General features: G+C 32.5%; 1 protein-coding gene across 2 annotated transcripts; it reads right to left on the bottom strand.

Annotated features, from left to right (window-relative positions):
- Positions 1 to 7,174: 7,174 nt before the first annotated feature.
- On the bottom strand, positions 7,175 to 11,635 carry LOC110719716 (auxin response factor 9-like). 2 transcript variants are annotated; one of them, XM_021898704.1, is made up of 15 exons: positions 11,033 to 11,635; positions 10,798 to 10,913; positions 10,574 to 10,669; positions 10,422 to 10,478; positions 10,085 to 10,237; positions 9,911 to 9,995; positions 9,636 to 9,726; positions 9,386 to 9,550; positions 9,147 to 9,260; positions 8,975 to 9,047; positions 8,738 to 8,888; positions 8,569 to 8,624; positions 8,070 to 8,444; positions 7,797 to 7,984; positions 7,175 to 7,702 (listed from the first exon to the last, which is right to left on the bottom strand). In XM_021898704.1, exons 1-15 carry the CDS (start codon positions 11,088 to 11,090, stop codon positions 7,564 to 7,566), a joined length of 1,917 nt encoding a protein of 638 aa, XP_021754396.1. In that variant the 5' UTR covers positions 11,091 to 11,635; the 3' UTR covers positions 7,175 to 7,563. The 2 variants fall into 2 exon arrangements, with proteins under 2 accessions (XP_021754396.1, XP_021754397.1); XM_021898705.1 differs by having other exon boundaries at positions 10,798 to 10,910.
- Between the last annotated feature and the right edge of the window lie 8,653 nt (positions 11,636 to 20,288).

Here is a 20,288-nt window from a genome sequence, read left to right as displayed (position 1 = left end):
GTTCTTGAATCATGGAAATATTAGCTATATATGTTAATTAAGATAATTTTGAGTATAATGTATATATATATGTCAATTAATGGTGAGCAATAATATAATGTGCATATGTGAAGTTCTTAAATCATGGAATTATTAGCAATACAGTATATGTTAAGAATATTTTGAGTGTAATGTATAAACGGAGTACATGTCAACTCAATGTAAGCAATTAATCAATAATAAGCATAACTGCATATATATGTAAAGTTGGATTATGGAACCAATTGGTTGTTGGTACAGTAGTGGTGATTGGAGCTACACTTGGTAGGAAGGACCGCGTGGTCGATCCCCCGCAACAATAATTGGGAAGGGAGTGGAACCTAACCACCCAAAACTGAGCCCGAATCCAGATTAGCCCAAAGGGTGAACCGGGTGAAACTACACCAAAAAAAAGGTTGGATTATGGAAAAACTAGCATTATCTGCACCAGTGTTACTTACTCTAATTAATTTTGAAAATTTGCTACTTCAATTTGATTGACAATATAACAATAAACTTAATTAAATTACGTAGTATTAAATTTGACATGATAAATCCAAAAAATTTATATTAAAAATTGAAATATATAAATTATAATCATGCATTCATGCTAGCTAATCAAACATACAGGTATAATAGAAGAAGAAAAATTAGTTATCACCAAAAGATAGTCTAGCATTAATAGAGCATTTCGAAAAAGTGAAATTAAGCTAAGTTCAATTAAAATAAATTATGCTCAATAAAAATAAGTTAGGTTTATTAAAAATAAAAATAAGTTCGATAAAAAGTTAAAAACTCGGTCTTGTTTTCACTCACAAAATAATTATAGGCTTCCTTTTGTTTTCATAAGTTGTTACGGAGTACTTTATTTGTACGGTTTTCGATATACACATTGAAAACAAATGTGTTTTCTACACGCAGTAGTGCCCCTATGTCATTGGGTCAAGATCGAATTCTCTAATTTGGGTGTGTAATTCGAAATTAAATTATATTTTCCAGATTTAGTGATGCCATTAATAGTCCCTAATTTATGTAAGGTGGTTTCCTCAAAAAATAAAAATAAAAAAAATAAATTTGTGTAAGGTTGTGACAGCATGCATGTAACTATGTAACAGTAAAAGTATGAATAGATCATCCACTATTTTCAATGTATTCCTATGACCAAAAACATTATAGGTGCTTGATTTTTATGGCCAATAACAACATTTAATTGTAGGCTAAAAAAATCAAATAAAAAAAAAATTAACTCCTTCAAAGCTCAAATTTGAACCTATCAAATTTTATTGTCCTTTAATTAAGACTATAATAAATAAACAACCATGGACTAGAAAGGATTCTTTAGGATCAACAAAATGCGATGCAAGGTGAATCTAGCTTAGGACTGCTCAATGGGCTTGATCATTGTCGCGGCAATGCACCAGGCGGCTTAGGGCATGTAGGGCCACTGCCTGGTGGTGGGCAGGGTGCCCCATTTCTGAAGTAACACCTACATTCCCAGAAATGGACGTCGCCGCCTGGTGCCACACATTCTGGTAGTATAAGCCCTACTCCTCGGTAACAAGGCCTGCATGTTTCTGTGCATTGTTTAATGTCAGGGCACCCTCCAGGTACTTGTGCAAAATATGTGCAACTTTCCCCTGTTGTAATTCCTACATACAAAAACAAACACCATTCTATAAAAATCGCAAATAAGATGAAAATAAAAATATGAAATTGCAAGCAACACATAATCATCTAGAAATAATAGTCACATATGTCATATACTATTATAAATTTATAAATATTGATTAATTGGACTAAAATGTCAAAAAAAAAAAATACCGTCTCTTTATAATTAATTAATTAATTACTAAGACGTAGGTCACTTTTCTATTTTATATAGCGTCTACAAATAAAACAACTCTTTACTAAGCTAGTTTAATAAGCTAGCTAGATTTAATTTTAAATTGAAAAAATTATTTTAAATAATCCAACCTTTGCTCAAATCTCCCAAAATAATCTCACCTTTTGATTATTACAGAATAATCCAACCTTTTACCCCATCTTTCAGAATAATACAAAGAAGAAGAAGTAATTCAAAATCTTAATTCGAAGGAGAAGAACTAATCACCGTACCAAAGATGGAAGCAAGGAGAACCAAGAGGAGGGAAACCGTGAATTTAGCCATTTTAATTGCAAAATAGACTTTGACGTCTTAAGCTTGGATTTACATTGCTTTCAACTGAATGGAAAAATGGTTTTATAGAAGCCTCATTTTTTTTATTGTTGTTAAAATTTATTTTGAGTATAGAAGTTGGCCAATAGGCCATGTAAGGTGCATCTGGTGATATTGTGATAACAACATTGACGAGTGTTATTAAAAGCGGGGTTTCTTGCATAATTACGGGAAATGGATAGCAAAATCTCATAGGATTGTGTAGAGATTAATGAAGAAGATATTTTTTAAATTGGCTACCTAACCGGCTCATGTGTTTAGTGTTTAATAATACAGAGTGCGTCACTTTACATACTTGTGCAGTTGTGCTTTAATATCATAAAGTTGTTACAACGGTCAATTTTGACGGAGATAGAAACATGTTTGTTTCATCGTATTACATAAGTATTACTATACTCCTCCTGTCCACAGTCAAGTTGATCGAGGTTACATTGTTTCGTGTAAAAATGATAGTTTTATGAGAACACATTTTAGATAGCTAGTGATGATTTTGACTTCTATAGTGGGGTGCAGCCGTGCAAGGCATCCCTTAGTGGGATTGTTGATTCAATGACCCGTATAGCATGGTCATTGATGCATGGTTATTGGGGTGTTTGGCAATTGGTTTTTTGCCTAACTTTTGGCTTTTGGCTTTTTAGTTTGGTCAAACAGTCAAAATATATGTTTGATAGTTGATAGGCGTGTCGTGTACCTAACAAAAATAAACCAAACAAGACCACTACTATGTAGATGGTCAATTTTGACGGAGATAGAAACAAGTTTGTTTCATTGTATTACATAAGTATTACTATACTCCCCCTGTCCACAGTCAAGTTGACCGAGTTTACATTGTTTCGTTGTAAAAATGATAGTTTTATGAGAACACATTTTAGATAGTTAGTGATGATTTTGACTTCTATAGTGGGGTGCAGCCGTGCAAGGCATCCCTTAGTGGGATTGTTGATTCAATGACCCATATAGCATGGTCATTGATGCATGGTTATTGGGGTGTTTGGCAATTGGTTTTTTGCCTAACTTTTGACTTTTGGCTTTTTAGTTTGGTCAAATAGTCAAAATATATGTTTGATAGTTGATAGACGTGTCACGTACCTAACAAAAATAAACCAAACAAGACCACTACTATGTAGACGGGCAAGTAAGGATCGAATCCCAAGAGACTAAGGTTCACCTAATTAATTAGACTCAAGCGATCACTAAGCAAGTAACCAATCAATAGTGAAGAACACTAATAACTAATATATCTAAATGGCACAATTAATTTAAATAGAGTGATAAATCAATTAACTAAAACATCCAAGATCAAGCATTACCACGAACATAATCGATACACTAATAAATCTACCCCCAATAATAAGTCAATTGACAAGAGGAAAAACATTCCCTAAACAATACCAAAGGTCTCTTCCGAGTTATCAATGACTTCCCATATAAACTATCAAGCCTATTTCCATGGAATCAAGTAATAAGGGACATTAAACACAATGCTTAACTTCCTAATCATCCAATCACCTACTTCCGTGATGATCTTCAAACCACTAATTGAAATACCCAAATCTCGTTAATACCCAACTTCTGTTGCAATAAGAACAAAGGGATGATAACAATACTAATTATTCCTAATCTAGCATGGCATAAACACAATCAATTAAGCATGTCAATTGGGATTATTATTGGAGGAATTAAAGATTCAATTCATGTATCAACCATACTCGGGCCTTGCAAGATCCCGGATTAATGATCTACTCACACGTATTAACGAAGGCAAAAATAAGATTCAATGAAGAAAACATAGTTAATAAGCAATGAAAAGTAAAAGAGTGATAAAGTAGATGAATACCAATTACTTCAATTGAGAAAGCTTAAATTGTTGATGAACAATAATTCTAAAACCAAGAGTAGAAATTAATTGCTTAAAGAGAGTAAACTAGGGTTTTTAAAGTAGTTCTAATACTAGGGAAAATAATAAGCTGTCTTCTAAATGTGATTACAGGGGGTATTTATACCCTTCAAAAGATAGAATTCCGAAAACAATTAACGACGGTGCGCAACAGTGCCCGACCAGACCGGGCAAGGCCTGCCCAATCGGGCGGACAAAGTTAATGTCTCCTACTCTAACTTTCTTCTTCTGCCCGGTCAGCCAGGGCACCTCACGCCCGGTCGGGCGCGCATAACAGCTTCAAGAATGAAGCTCTAAAAATAACTCTTCATTGCCCGGTCTGCCAGGGCATGACATGCCCGATAGGGCACGTGTGATCAAATGACTATTCTTCGTAGTTAGCTCTTCCTTTCTTCGCCCTAGCAGCCAGGGCATGGGATGCCCGATAAGGCATTGGGGAAATCTTCATTCTTCACTCGACAATTCTTCTATAATCATCCAAAATAAGTCCGATTCATCTAAGAAATCTTTGTATTCCTGTGAAACTCAATAAAATAGATCGAACACACTAGAGAAGAGATTGTTAGCGAGAAAGGGCTCCGTAGAGCTCAAAACCATGCAAATATACACTATAAAACCGGGGTAAATCATGGTATAAAACGCATACATCAATAGTTGGCTTTTTTGTTGGCTTTTAAGCTGGTTTTTCCGCCAAAAGCCAAAAGCTAATAGAAGTAACTTTTTCTATTGGCTTTTGGCTTGTTGGCCCACTCTATCACTAATAAACGGCTAACAACCATAGATAATTTTACCAAACACTTTTGTAAACAGCCGGCTTAAACAACTAACTTAAAAGGTCAATCCATACAGCTAATACTTCCAGCTAGTCAAACAAGCCAAGCAAATAAGCCAACAGCCAACCGCCGATTGCTAAACAACCCCATATGTCAGAACCTCTACGTGAGTTGGGAAGCCCTTTTTTTCTAATGGAAGAAGAAATAAGGTTAGCACTTAGCTTCTACCAAAAGGATTAACTTAACCCATCTCATTCTTGCAGATGATCAATGAAAATACTTTGATATACGAAGTATAAGTCAAACTATTACGAGATAATAGGGAGTTTAATGCCCTTTATTAACCATTAATTTGCCGTTTAGTATCTTAGAAGCAACGGTGAAAGACAGCATGGTTGAGTAGATCGAAATTCATCTCCGTATTGCAAATGATGATGTAAATAGCACATACATGTCCTTTGCAAAAAATATACAAGTCATTTCAAAAATTCAAAGAAACATTCATCTTTGATTCCTCGTTGTAAAAGTCGTAATAAATAATTGTGAGATTAATATAGCTTTTATATTGTAAATTTGCAATGGATCACGACCCTTTAATTATATTCCAAATCAAGGCCCCTTTTAAATTCCAACTTTAACAATTCTCATGAATTACCATCAAGCTAACAACTATTGAACTTTCTGACAACATAGGCCCATCAAAAACCTAATTGTCTTTGTAAGTTGCATTCTGCTATCTGCCTATTCCTTCTAAAATATCTTGGATGAAATAAGACCACCATATTATCTCTATCCTCTACTCTAACTGCTTATCAATCACAATTTAACCCGCTTAACATTCATTTTCAGTTCCGTAATACAATCTTAAGCTTCATTTTCAGTTCCGTAATACAATCTTAAGCTTCATTTAGAAAACCTAGAATATCAACACTTATTGGTCAGGACGACAAATGACATGGTGGTACCAAACTACAAGTACTCATTGGCTATCAAGGAGAATGAACAGAATACAGGATTTCACGAGTTACACGATTACGCCAAGAATAAGACATGTTGCATTCACACTGAACAAAAAGTTGTACACTCCCCCAAATACTTGATCATAGTAGCATAGTGCATTAGTGTGTGTTTTTTGATGTTGCATACCATTAGCTTGAAGAAAACTCTGACAAACCATATCCTGATTTCTGAATTGGATAAACCATATCCTGAAGTGTCTCCTTTAGTCTTCACGATAGATTAATTGGATTTGATTTCTTCCTTTCTAGAAATACGTACTAAAAGATCCAAATTCTAATAAAGATAGTCTAAGACAAATAATTATATGATGAGTAGTTAACAAAAACCACAAACCCAAAACTTAATAGGAGTAAATTTTTATCCTGCTAGTATACTATCTTATAGTAAGGATCGAAATATGGCATGTAAGAGAACCAAATAATGTACTACGTAAATCTTCCTCAAAAAAGAAAGAGGTTACCCCGATGAATATTTAACATTAAATATGTAAATGGAGTTAGCCGTTTATAAGCCCAAATTAGATTTCATTCCAAAATCAATAGGTGATGGCTAGAGTAAGATTTCATTCCAAAATCAATAGGAGACAACTATATCTCCAAGCTCCAACTTAAACTCCAACTTATCCAGTTGAAGAAGTAGAAAATAACCTATAGCATACTTATGAGAAAAGGATGGTAGAAAGGAAATCACCATATTTTGCATAAAAGCGGCTAGACTTAACTTCAAAGAAATTGGAAATTCTCTACCCAAAACTTATCATTCTCCTTTGTAAGGCACAAAAATTGGAAATGAAATCTTCAGCTACTCCCTCTATCACTTGAAAGGAACAAAGTTTGTCCTTTCGAGTTTGCCAGGCTTTCAATCTGATTAGTCCCCTTGAGGGCTTGAGTTTGCCCCGTACTACAAATGGTCATAGTCTCATAGATTAACACAATTTACTTTCACACCTACATTCAGCCCTACTTACTTTCTCTTTCAAGTAACTTCACCCTAATAGGCGGCCGAAGAAGGTAATTATGTAGTCACTTTCACTACTGCTAAAGCAAGAAAATGAACTAACTTCAGAATTTTTTATACTTGCAAGAATCATCCCATGTAGTCCACTAAAACTAGTTGGTCTATATATGGTAGAAATATAACAAGAAATTACTCTAATTTGTTTGTATATACCAATAATACCATAAAGCTGGTAAAGGCAAAATAAATGACTAAATTGCCACAAGCTAAGTACAGTTATTTACAAACCAAACATAGAAAAGAGAAAGAAAGAACCACTAAAAATGGCTTAACATTTTATATATTCACAACAGTCTAAAAGTCCTAACATTTCTATCTCTCTCTCTTCCCACTAATCATCCTGATGATTTGAAATTGATTTTTAACACTTGAAAAAAACCCCAACTTTAGTAGTTGGCTTTTAGGACTACTACTTAGCCTACCAAGTTTTTATAAAATAACTCCCTAAAAAGTGAGTTGCCAACAAAAAGGAAAAGAATCCTTTTCTCTAAGCTCACCACATTAGCACTAACAAATTATGAAACAGTTTCCATTTCATCAAAATGAATTAAAAAGACTAAAAAAAAAAGGTTGATCACCCATTCACCCAGAAGGAAGGTCCTAAAGTTTTGATTAAGAGCCCTTCAATTCCCAGAAGATTCCATGCTTACAACAGTACCATCACCTTCTAATGATGACGAGGGCAACTTGCATCCCGCGCTCATTTTCTTCACTTCTTGGCTTGAACAGATGTAAAGTTTCTTGGCCATGCTACAGAATTCACTGCACGAAAACAAATAAAAAACTGAATCAGCAAATTTGGAAATGGACAGTTTTTGTTTCATTTTAATGAGACCAAGATAGAAAGAAGACTCACAGCCAAGGATCATCGCCAACAAGCATCATATCACCTTCATCATCTGTGAATACGATTTCCCATTTAACTCTGGGACGAAGTTCTCCTTTTATATCGAAAAGCTCTTCCAATTCATCGATTAGCTGATCATAATTTTCCAACGTTGTCAAATCAACAGCCCGACCAACAGCAACACCTTGCATTTGCACCTATTCCAACAAATGTTCTTATTAGACTAATAAACTAGGAAAATCAGGATCATAGGGTACTATCTTATGCATCACTTGTATATACCTTTGTACGACTTCTGGTAGAGGAACCCTGCTTGCTTGGCATATCTTTGGATGAAGCCAATAGTAGCGTTTGCTTCTTTTCTTGAGAAATCTTTGAAAGATCTGATTTTTGTTCAGATTCAGCGGCTGAGTCTAAGCTGCGCCCCTGTTCCTCTTTGGAGACTCCATTCACATTTGGCTCTTGCACAAAGTCCTCCTCCACAGTTGTCGGTGTGGAAGGTTTCATTAGGTCAATACCAAACAGCCTGTAGCTCGAAGTGGTCTCGGTTTTCTTCCCAATTTCAGTTAGGTCACCAGTTTGTTTCGCAGACTGTGGGGTTCCATATCCAGAGAAAACGGACCATGCAGTTGCAGTTTTACAATCCTCTATTTCTGCCTGATATCAAATTTACATGTAAGATAGAGAAAATATAGCAGTAATCCAAAAGAAATCCAAATGTCGAGATTCTTGATAATAAATACAGAGTATGTTTTATGAAATTCAAAGACTCTAGACTCACCTGAGCGATGTCATTAATGGGATTCCAAGGAGTTGAATCATTAACTGACATGGAAGCTGCAAGTAAGATGGTGGAAATTAGGAACGAAAGTTGTACAGAAGATTCTAAGCAACACATTAAAAATTTTGAGCTCAAAAGACAGGAGTAATGCAGAAAAGGCTTCTCTTACCATGGCCAGGGATTTCAACTGATGGCCGGGGCTTTTTGTTCTTGACAACAGGATCTGCAACATCTGAAGCAGCAGGATAACCAAAGGGTTCAATCTCCCATGGAGACACCCTATCTGATCTAGGAATGGATGTGGGTTCATCCCATTGAACCTACAAAAGAAGGTAAAACAATAAGAAATTTGACTACAAAGCGTAGCAACTTCATAATTGGACACAGAAAAGGAGGGCTTCTGAACCTTCAATGATCGCCATTTAGAATCCTTCCATTGGGGTGAGAGTTCCTCAACACCAACAATTGTACCTGTAAACCTATTGAAATCACCAAATTTAAGAATAGAATAGATTATTTAATGACAACTCTAATCTCAGAAACAAATTTAACTGAAAGGACACGTGACGTTCCAATACCTTCTCTCTGGAGTGTCGTCCCCTTCAAATTTCATCTTAAACCTCATGCCCACTTTATAATCATTGGCAACCGACTGCAAGTATTTGTTCAATCCTACGATGAACTGACTCATCCTGCTTGTTTTAAGATGAAAAAAAAACCAACTGGTGTCACAAAAATATTATAGTTCTCGACTCCTAAGATTGGAAACCAGCAACAGCATTACAATTTACATTTCATAATTAGTAGTGAAGCTTACCTCGGCTTATAATAAACCACAAAGTAGGTATTAGTAGTGACAGCATGGGATGCAGTTGCAAGTACTCCGAGGTGCATACTCTGACTAGAGATCACAGACGAGGGCATGCTGCTCTGTTGACGGGCAACACGCCGCACCCCAACTCGTAATTCACCCTTCTCTCCTCTAAACAACCCAATGACGAACATTAATACAATACCACAGACAATTTGCATACAGGATCCTTGTAATTTTGGAACAAGCAATTTACCTGAGGAAAACAAAAGAATCACCAGCAACTATTCTCTTTGAAGTCACAAAATGACTCCATCCAGTTGTTAACAAATGCCTTCGAGGTTGACCTACACGAGGATGAAATGATTGGTGAGAACATTAGGTGGTTTCTAGACAACCTAATGCATGTGATTAGAGCAAGGTAGCAAGCAGCTTTACTTTCAACAATTTGGTGTATTTACTAATCAATGAAAATTGAACATTGCTCGATTAATGAATTGAACATCACATTGAACTACAAAATGATCATACCTCTGAAGATATGCTTAAAGCGCCACGGATAGCCATGAAGATCTTCGGCTGCCAACTCTTGAGTTGGAGTTTGTTGGGTCATATCCTAGGAAAGAAAAAAAACACGAGAAATCAATTATCATCAAAAATCAGCAGAACCACAAACTTAAAATTTGAGCAAAAACAAGTATATACCAAAGGAGGAAGGCATTCATTCGCGTGTTTGCGAAGAACGGAGAATCCACCATGGGTGCTGGTGTCGGAGGCAGTCAAGACCTTAGAGAAGGACCGAATCGTCGGCCTCCGTGGCTCGGATGGATATTCATCAGCAGTTAGTGGTTCAGTTTGCTACACACAAAAATAACAAAATTTCCTCAACAAACCACAATTTCAGGAGAAAATCAAAAAAAAAAGCAAACACCCCCAAAAAGAAATTTCAACACAAAAAGTAATAAAATCAAAATCAAAATCAAAAGATGCAAAGGCCTTGTCAAAATCAAACAAATTAACAATCATTTTCAAAGAGTCTTACATCTGCTTCTGGCAGTAAAGTTATTTGTGCATACACTTCATCTGTTTCTTTTTCAGCCTACAATTAAACAACCAAATAATTAATTAATTTAAAACATTATAAAATTACAAAAATTATTAAAAAAAAAATAGCGAAATTCAAAGAATAATTACCAGCAAATGAATGTTCAACACACGACATAAGATCTTAGAATTTAGATTAAACATGTGAATTCTCTGATTTAATTCCTCGTTTGTTGACGCTTCCAACTACAAACAATTTTGCAAATATTCATCAAAATTAACCCAGAAAAAATTAAAAATCCTTCAAAAAAATTAAAAACCCAAAATTAAAAAAAAAATAAAAATATATATATATATATGGAAATTAAACTCACTTGTTCCATATGACCTTGAGGAAAATAGTAAACTCTCTCATTCACGCGCGGAATTTCCACCAGTGGACCAGCACACGCCCTCCATAGCTCTGGATACAGAACATCACCTCCACCTGCTAAATTATTCACAATTTCACAAAAATTATAAAATAAATAAACCCATTTTATATTCAATTGACGAAATTCACAGGAATTATTAAATTAAATTTGGAAAAATTTTCTAAAAAATATGTACCTGAATCTCGAACACCAGGAGATAAATTGGGTTGTCCAAATGCCATACTATTTGCCATAAATAATCTTCTTCTTCAAATCTTAAAATGAGTTGAAAAGGGTAACAAAAAATACAAAGCTTCTGAATCAATCAATAAATACTCAATTTATCACCAATATTATTGTCTGCAATTAAAGCTCCAACCTTTGGAGTTTCGAAACGTTTGTAACTGAAATGAAATTTCTCTAATAAAAAAAACCACCCCAAAAGTTTATAATCACATAAAACCCACTTCTCTACCACCCGGAAAACTGCTTTTTAGCTAAACAAAACCGCTTAAAAAATCCAGTAAAACCAGCTTTTTGTTCCTCTGCTTCTTGTAATGTTGTTGGTGCTGGAGTTTTTTCTCTCTCTAGTTTTTTTTTTTTTTTTTTTTTTGGGTATGTTTGATTTGATGGGGGAAATGAACGCCGTTACAGAATCCCAAAACCGCTTTACGCGCGTCTTATTATACGCATCCTCTCACCCCCGTTTGTTGCTGCCTTTCACCGTGTCATGACTCACACGGACATCACTTCTTTCTCTCTCCTTATTTTAGGACTAAAGTTTTTCATTTAAAAGAAAATAGGTCAATTGATCACATTTGTAAATAAAAAAGACTAATTTGGTAATAAAAAAAAAAAATAAAAAAAAAACTAACTTCAACTTTTTTTTTTTAAGCAAACTGTCACTTGGAATTAGGTTTTTTTACCAAATTGTTGTTGGAGTCATTTTTTTTATCAAATTGTCATAATGAGTCTTTTTTATTTACGAATCTGGACAACTGGCCAAAGAAAATATGAAGTAAAAATCTTACTTCATTCGATTAAAAAATCTTGTAGTATATGACTTTTGATTGATCTTCCATAACTAATTGACCCTTTGGTTAATTATTCCAAAATAATAATAGTACCACCTTTGTCCTTCGGGGCATTCGTTTAAATAGAATAAGATTGGTTGATAACCGATTTTAGCAAGTTAAGTGACATGTTTTTCAATACTGTAGTTGGTACTCGTATTATTTTTTATGTATTTAATTAAATACTCCGTATTAATTTTTACAATTTATTTTTTTTTAAAAAAATTATTTCAATTTTTATTTTAATCTAAAGAAACTTAATTTTTATAATTATATAGATTTTTGTAAATAACCACCCCAAAATGTACCCTGTGTTGAACCAACCACCCATTGTTTTTTAAATTAAAAAATACCACCACTATTTTACAAAATCAGTAGATTTTACCACCCCTACCTCTATTCCGGCCAGTTTTTTCGATTTAGGGTTTTGAAATAAAAATTAAACTTACAAAAATTTAAACCCATTCCTGTCACCTCTAGTAGGCGGCAGCCCTGCCACCACCGGCACCCCCTGCTTTCCGCGTCTCCGTTTCCGGCACCCCCTCCTTCTTTCCGTCCTTGTTTCCGGCCCCTTTCCTTCCCCCCTCAATAATTTCGACCCCCCTCCTTGGTTTAGGATAGTTTAAGGGTTAGGTTTCATGTGAGGGTTGGAGTTTCGGGCTAATAGGGGATTTCAGGCTGTGGAGAGTGGGTAAGGGTTTCAGGCGAGGGATGAGTTACAGATTTCAGGTGAGGGGTGGGGATAGCGATTGGTGCTTCTTCGAGGAATGATGCGAGTTTCAGGCGATGGTCGAGGTGGAGGCTAGAAGGTTGAGTTTGGTTTGTCGGCAATTAGGGGAAGAGTGGGTGCTGGCGGGGAGGCTATGCTAGACGCTGGCAGTGAATGGGGAGTGGGAGAGGGCGGCGTTGGCTGATTTTGATGGTCCGGCAAGAGGTTGGTTTGGGTGGGGTTCACTGTCCCGATGGCAGGAGGAGGAGGAGGGGAAAATTTGATTTTTTTTTTATTTTCTTTATTTTAGACCAATAGGGGTGGTGCCACGTGGGCCATCAGTCGGAAAACAGGCCGGGATATAGGATGGGTGGTGAAAGCTACTGGTTTTGTAAAATAAGGGTGGTATTTTTTAATTTCAAAAAAAAATGAGTGGTTAGTTCAACACTGGGTACATTTTGGTGGTTATTTACAAAAAAATCCTAATTATATTGATACATTTAAAGTGTAAAATATTAATCAATTCATTTTTTTTTTTTGGTCTGAGCTGGTGATCAACTACAACTAATAAGTTTCTGAAATAATAAAGGTAAATTAAACATAGCCGTAACACCATTTTGATGACTTTTAGGTTTGATATTGCATAAATTTATATAGAATTATAAATCTAGCTACAGAGTACTATATAAAGTATGTAAAACAAACGGGATCAAAACCAATGTAAATTCGGGTACGGTCATCGGGCAAGGTTAGATTGGGTCATTTCGGATTTTAAGTTGTGCTAAATTTATATGCTCATGCAGATTAATTATATGATCGAGTTTTTTCTGATTGGGTGATGAGTTTATGACAATTTTATATATAGATAGTGCAAAAAAAAATGATGCAACTAATTATAAAAAGGAATAGTTGCTTCAAAAAAAAAAATGGTACAGTACTTGTATTACTTATTAAAAGATAAAATACTGGATTTTATAGTCAAATAAATAAAATGATTCCATACTGTTTGTAGGGAAGCATGGGTGCTTTTTATCTTGTACGAATGAATTTATATAAATAAAAGATTTAGAAATGGTATTATTCGAATTGCTGTATTTTGACAAAGTAACAGATTGGAAGACATCTATGCTATAGAGAATATATAATTATAATTGATAGACATTCTAATACTAAAGAGAATATGTGATGACTTACCTTTGCTATATGGAGGAATTCTTCAAGGATATTTTTGTATATGTTTTGTGGAGTATCTTCTTGAATGGAATTTGTCACTGATTTAGACCATTGTATATATAGACTTGAAACATCTTAATGATAGAAATAATCTTTTATATTTGGATGATATATTAGTAAATCTTAATAGAAGGCAATGTGAGATTATGGACAACTAATTGCAAGACATATAAGAAATGGTATCATTAATAAATAATTAATTTCCCTTTTCATATGATTTACACAGCTAATAATATTTCACACATTATTACACATGGAGCCCTTTTTTAAAAACAAAAATACATTATTGTATGTAAATTTTGGAAATTAAACTTAATTAATCACTTGAGTTTGATGATATCTATAAAGACAGTTATGTGAATTGGGCCCAACTAGTTTAGATAATATCCAATTAGAGGTGTTAATGATATGTATATCCGGTAAGAGGTAGTGATGTCACATTTATTTGTACTTCCTCTCTCCCTTAATTTTTATCCCAATTTTCTTTTTAGTCTGTCTTTTTAATTTTGTCCCATTTTATTTTTGGACATTTCTACTCTCACGACCACCCCATTAACCTCATTACTTTTCTCTCTAATTACCTTTTTTCAACCAAAACTTAATAAAGTAACATTACACTATGGGGCAAAATATAAGGGACGGAGGGAGTAGGTGTGAAATATGTCAAGTCACACACATAATTTTTTTTTTTTTTAATATACTTTGCACGATACGTCAATAAGCAAAAACCCTATGATGTGAGAACCTATTATTGCTTTTTGACATGTTCCACTTTAAGGCTTATAGATGAATTAGCTCTCTTCCATTTCAAATTAATTACAACATCGTATAACACAAGTGATAAGGTCTGTACGTATAGGCGTACTCTAAAATGTTTTACCAACATCACTTGTACTCTAACTATCTAAATACCTATGTGAAAATTTTGCAATCAGTTTAAAAGGTTTGGATCAGATCAAAAAGGTGTTTCAATAAACGGGTCAAAATCAGCAATTTTGTTATTGAACAACAATAGTGGTTATGTATTAATGTATTATCCCCTAGCTCTTATTAACAAACGAAAAGAGGAGAAAATTTATCACATCATAGAGCTAAATTCCACTACTAGTTTAGTTATTTGCAAATTAAACCAAATGTACTAATTATATAAATTAAAACCTAAGCAAAAGATCTAGATCGAGGTTGTGAAGTCAATTGTATTATGATGTTCAATTCATTTCCTTTATTATTAATATTATTTTTAAGCTGGAAGAAAATGTATACAATGCTTAAAATAAATCATATACTTCTTACAATATGTTTCATATTGATGATAATATTCTCACTTTTAAAAAAAAATCTATATAAAACAGATGGTGTACACATTCATTAATTGTTTAGTCCGATAAAGGCATATATATGTGTTGAATTAGTATAGACACGTACATCATGTTAAGTTCCTATTGATTAATTTTGCACTTAGGCATGCATAGCGGTCTATCTATAAATTTGAGTTTATGTTAATGTTTGCATTTGTCATTAACCACAATATCTCTATATTGTTGTCATACATTCATGTCTAAATTAACTCATCCATTATTTGAAATAGACTTTACAATATCTTGTTATTTAGCTTAATATAACAAGCTCATTTTTTGTTAAAAAAAATCTTAGGTAAATCACAATGCTTTCAATCGGAACAGAATGAAGATTGAATTGGAAAAATTTTCCTATGGCGAAAACTTATGCTACTCATAGTCTCATACCATGTGTCTCGTATTTAGATACTTTGTATGCCATAGCATTTTACCATGTATAGTTTTAATTTATTTTGATTTGGTTAAATGGTTTTATACTTCTTTTTCGGTAACATCATATGTTTAAAGTAAAATCCATCCATTATTTAAGTCTAGGTTTTACATTATCACTCACACATACAACACGTGTCTATTGATGCACGCCAAACCTTGCATAGAATTCAGTAAATTTGGGCTTTACATTTTCATTTACATGTGTCTATTGATGTACGCCAAGCCATATATAGAGTTTGTAGTTAGATTTGCGCTTATTTTATCCCTTACGTTTATTGTTATTTTTTTCATCTGTCACGGTCACATCTAAAAGTAACTTATCCATTACTTGGAAAAGATTTACAAATTTGTTGCTATACTTAGCTTAAGTATAAGTATAAGCATAAGTATAAGCTATGGACATGTCCTTTTTATATAATCCTAGGTAAATCAAGATAGCATTACATTACAATTCAAGTAGTATAAGAGATAGTCACATCTAGAACACACAAATAGTTCAATAATTACAAAAGCATTAGTACTAGTACTTCATAATGTGGGGGACCTTCCTTCTTTTTCATTCATGATGTGGGCAGGCCGGAAAATTAAAAATAATTGCAAAAATTGACAAAACTTAACTAATTTATCCAACCATGGTTAAGTTCTTTTTTAACCATGGTTAGAATCTTAAACGGGATCAAAGGGATGTTGGTGTAATGTTGTGGTAAGGGACAACAAAATCAATTGACGGAGCCGTTAGTTAACAAGTAGGTTGACACATATTGACTGAATAGTAGTGGTAAAAAATGAAGTAATAATGTTTCCAATAAATGGCGTCGTTTAGGGGCGCGTGACTTAACGGGAAAGTGTAACAACAGTGACGGAAGAGCGTGGGGCTGCCGTTACCGCTAAGTCTCGTCACTATCACTGTCTGCTTCGCGGCAGGCAACACGGTTGGCTAGAGTAAACCCGGCAGAAAATTTTGGGCCATTTATATATATATATATATATATATATATATATATATAATTATTTTTTAAAATCTTTTTTACATGTACTACTGTAGTATTTTTCCATTTTAAGACATGGGAGGAATCTTTAATTATAAAATAACTAAATTATTAGTGTGAATTGTTCAATGAACCAATGCACTAATTACATGTGTTATATTATGATTTATCTTTTTTTTTTTGAGTAAATATTATGATTTATCTTGTGTGTCTTTAACTCTTAAACGACTTTCTTCTAACCAAAATAATTGACACAGTTGAATTTGACTTCGATGTCAATTTAATACTTTGACCTTACAAACTAACTCCATTACATATAATTTACAATTTTTAGAGATTATTTGTGAGGCATAAAAAAATTCAAAAGTTATAAATAATACTAATCAGTATGTAACAATTATAGAATCCAAACATGAAATCACCAACAATGCTATTTAGAAAGAACAAAAGGAAATATAATAAAGAGAGAGAGAGCAAAAAAAAATTGATATTATGAAACATTATATTTTAAAAATTTTGTTTTTGGCGACGCATTACTAAATATTATGCTCAAAATTAGTATATAAATTGTAAGAAGAAAAAAAGAAGTTATACATTTAAATTCTTTTGAGGCGGAGCCGCAGAGGGAGTAACATTTTAAATAGACTAATGGTTCTCGTTTATTTACTTGTTCGTCATATTATTCAAATGAGTTACTTCCTCCGTTTCGTATTAATCACAACACTTTCCCTTTTTCATTTGTTTCATATTAATTGCAACACTTCTATATTTGAAAGGACCCACCATTATTTTATGATTTCTCTTTCACACTAACCTCACTTTCACAAATATTTTATTAAATCGCTTTTTTACCAACCCCACTTACCCTACTTTTTTATTATTTCTCTTCTACTAATAATACTTTATATTATAAAGAATCTTTATTTAGGCTCTACCCTATAAAATTTTTAAATTTTGTGAGCACCCTAGTGTTGCGATTAATACGAAACGGAGAAAGTAATTTTTTTTAATTGATCTTTTGTCTCCCTAATTACAACACTCGCTTGAGTCTTATTTTAGAATGTGTGCATCCTCCACGTTGATTGACTTTAGAAGAAAATATCTCACACCAGATTATAATATAATGATACTCGTATAAATTATAATTGTAGCTCACTAATGTAAGATAAAAGTATTAAAAGATGCAATAATTACCAATTATACTAGCTAGTATACGTATGAGCGTTTGTTATTAATTTAAGTTTGGTAGTTTACAGTGTCTAGCTCAATCTGCAGTTTCTCCATCTATAAATAAGGAACTGCAAAAATGTTGTTTGTTTGAACATGAAAATGAAGTTCCCCTTGCATAAAAAAAAATAAATAAATAAATAAAAAAATACATATAGTGCATTGATAAAAAAATATAGCGTTGTTTTTTCTATTTACGGCAATTAAGTATTTTCTAAAAAGTGAATTTTTTCTTGTTCTTGTCAAGAAAACAATCTATATATATACACACACACTATACTAAAATAGGGTACACTAGCTCCAAAGCTGACACGTGTCCTTTTTTTTTTTTTTAGCTGTCTATTGTTAGAATGTATATCATTGTCAAAAATTCTATTAATTGCATATTATAAAATAATGTTCATAATATATAAAATCTGATATATTTTACACATGAATATTGAATACTTTAGTAAAGGTAGATTATCACTCAAATACACTAATTTTATAAATTATTTTATTTATAAAATATACTACGTAATATACTACCTCAACTTTAACCTTAGGAATTGTAAATGGATAGAACTTGGGAAAGCGAGGGTAGTATTAAGTAGCAAATAATTTTGTAAAAGATGTTGAATAATATTTTTATACTTTAGTTATAGTAAATAATTTTCATCCTACATACATAATCCTAAGAAATAAATTTTTTGTTTTTATTCTTGTATGGAACTCAATATAATGTATACGAATTTATTTTTTTTGAAGAAATATAATGTATACGTATTGAATATATAGATTATCACTCATCTATCACTCAAGTATACTATTCCTTAAAATATATATTTTATAATATGTAATATTCTATCTTTTCATAGAATGTAATATATTATTAAGTAGAATATTATTAAAAGATATGGAGTGATACATATAATTTATAGAAAAGATATATTTTTCCTATATTTTACCACTCTATATATAAAATCTATGTATTAAAAATCTCTTACAGTTTGGTAAAAGATTGACAAGTGATATTTTTTCCTACAATGATAGTCAATAATAGATTATGAATAGCTACAAATTATAAGCATTCTTGACCATTTATGAAGCTAGAAAATTTTATAAATTACATTAGTAAAAGATTTATAATATTGCATATTATAGAATAATCTATAATATCTTATATCCTCTATATTTTTAGTCAAATTTAGATTATAGTTTTGTTAATTAATGATATTATTGATAATATAGATTATCAATCATATATCATTCAAATATACAAATTTATATAACACGTGGTCTAAATAATAAATTATGATAAGTGCATTTCCATATTTTTTATTTACTCGAATTTGATTATTTTACATATTTATACACTTATAAAAATTGTATATACGCATTTATAGAAGGTGATATGATTATTTTTCGTGAATCTTAGTCTAAAATCATGTAACATTAAAAAAAAAAAGGGATATTTCACCAAAAAAAATCAATCAAAAAAATAATTGACTAGAAACTATTATCAGAATACTATACATAAAAATGATATACCGCTAATTAAAAATTGATCACAAAATTATGAATTTTGATTAATTATTTGATATACTACGAATTGATTTTGATTGATTCAAAAATGTTTAATAGTAGTCTTTTGTTAAATTATGTTTTTAAAATATGTAAATTGTGAGCCAATTATGTTGATATAATACTAATTTTGTACCGTAAAATTTTAGGTATATCATATTTATTTTATAAAAAAATTTACATATTGTATATAATTCAATTTCACAAACTTTCATAAGTGGCTGGCCACACCATGTAGCTAGCCACATTTTTTTTCTTTTTTTTTTAAATAATGGTCGGGGTTACTTGGTCAAGGGTTACTCGGTCAGTCAGGAGTTACTCACTTGGTCAGGGGTTATTCAATCAGTCAAGGGTTACTCAGTCGGTCAGGGACTCAGGGGTTACTTGATTTGGGGTTACTCAATCGCTCAAGGGTTACCTGGTCACGTCAAGGGTTACTCATGTGTTTGCTCGCCACATCGTGTGGCCAGCAACACACTAAAGTTGCTGATTCAATTTTTGCTATAATAATTTGTTACAAAATTCCTAAACCCAAAATCTCTTCATATTATAATAGGATTTTAAATTTATGCTACACCTATAATCAAACTATTTATTTGACAACTAATATTACAATACACTCATGCGTAATATCTACAATCAACATATTTAAGATGTGGGTATTGTTAGTTAGACAGTTAGTTCATGGAATGAATATAGGGATAATATTATACTTGATACTACATATACGTATCCATTATGAACTTATGAGTATTGAGTGTGCATAAGAAATGATTTTAATTTATTTATCTATTGTATATAAATTTGCATAATAGACATAAATAAATGCATATAAAAAAAATAATAATACGAGGCACGTAAGTGTACC

The sequence above is a fragment of the Chenopodium quinoa genome, unplaced genomic scaffold (assembly GCF_001683475.1).
Source record: "Chenopodium quinoa cultivar QQ74 unplaced genomic scaffold, ASM168347v1, whole genome shotgun sequence".
NCBI classification, from domain to species: domain Eukaryota; kingdom Viridiplantae; phylum Streptophyta; class Magnoliopsida; order Caryophyllales; family Amaranthaceae; genus Chenopodium; species Chenopodium quinoa.
This window is presented reverse-complemented; position numbering and strand designations above follow the sequence as displayed.

Excerpts from the sequence above, each read along its gene's own strand:
- LOC110719716 (XM_021898704.1), bottom strand. The coding sequence starts at position 11,090 with ATGGCAAATAGTATGGCATTTGGACAACCCAATTTATCTCCTGGTGTT. Across the intron at positions 10,479-10,573 it reads TGTTGAACATTCATTTGCTG|GCTGAAAAAGAAACAGATGA; the intron begins GTAATTATTCTT and ends GTTTAATTGTAG. Across the intron at positions 8,889-8,974 it reads CTAAATGGCGATCATTGAAG|GTTCAATGGGATGAACCCAC; the intron begins GTTCAGAAGCCC and ends CTTCTTTTGTAG.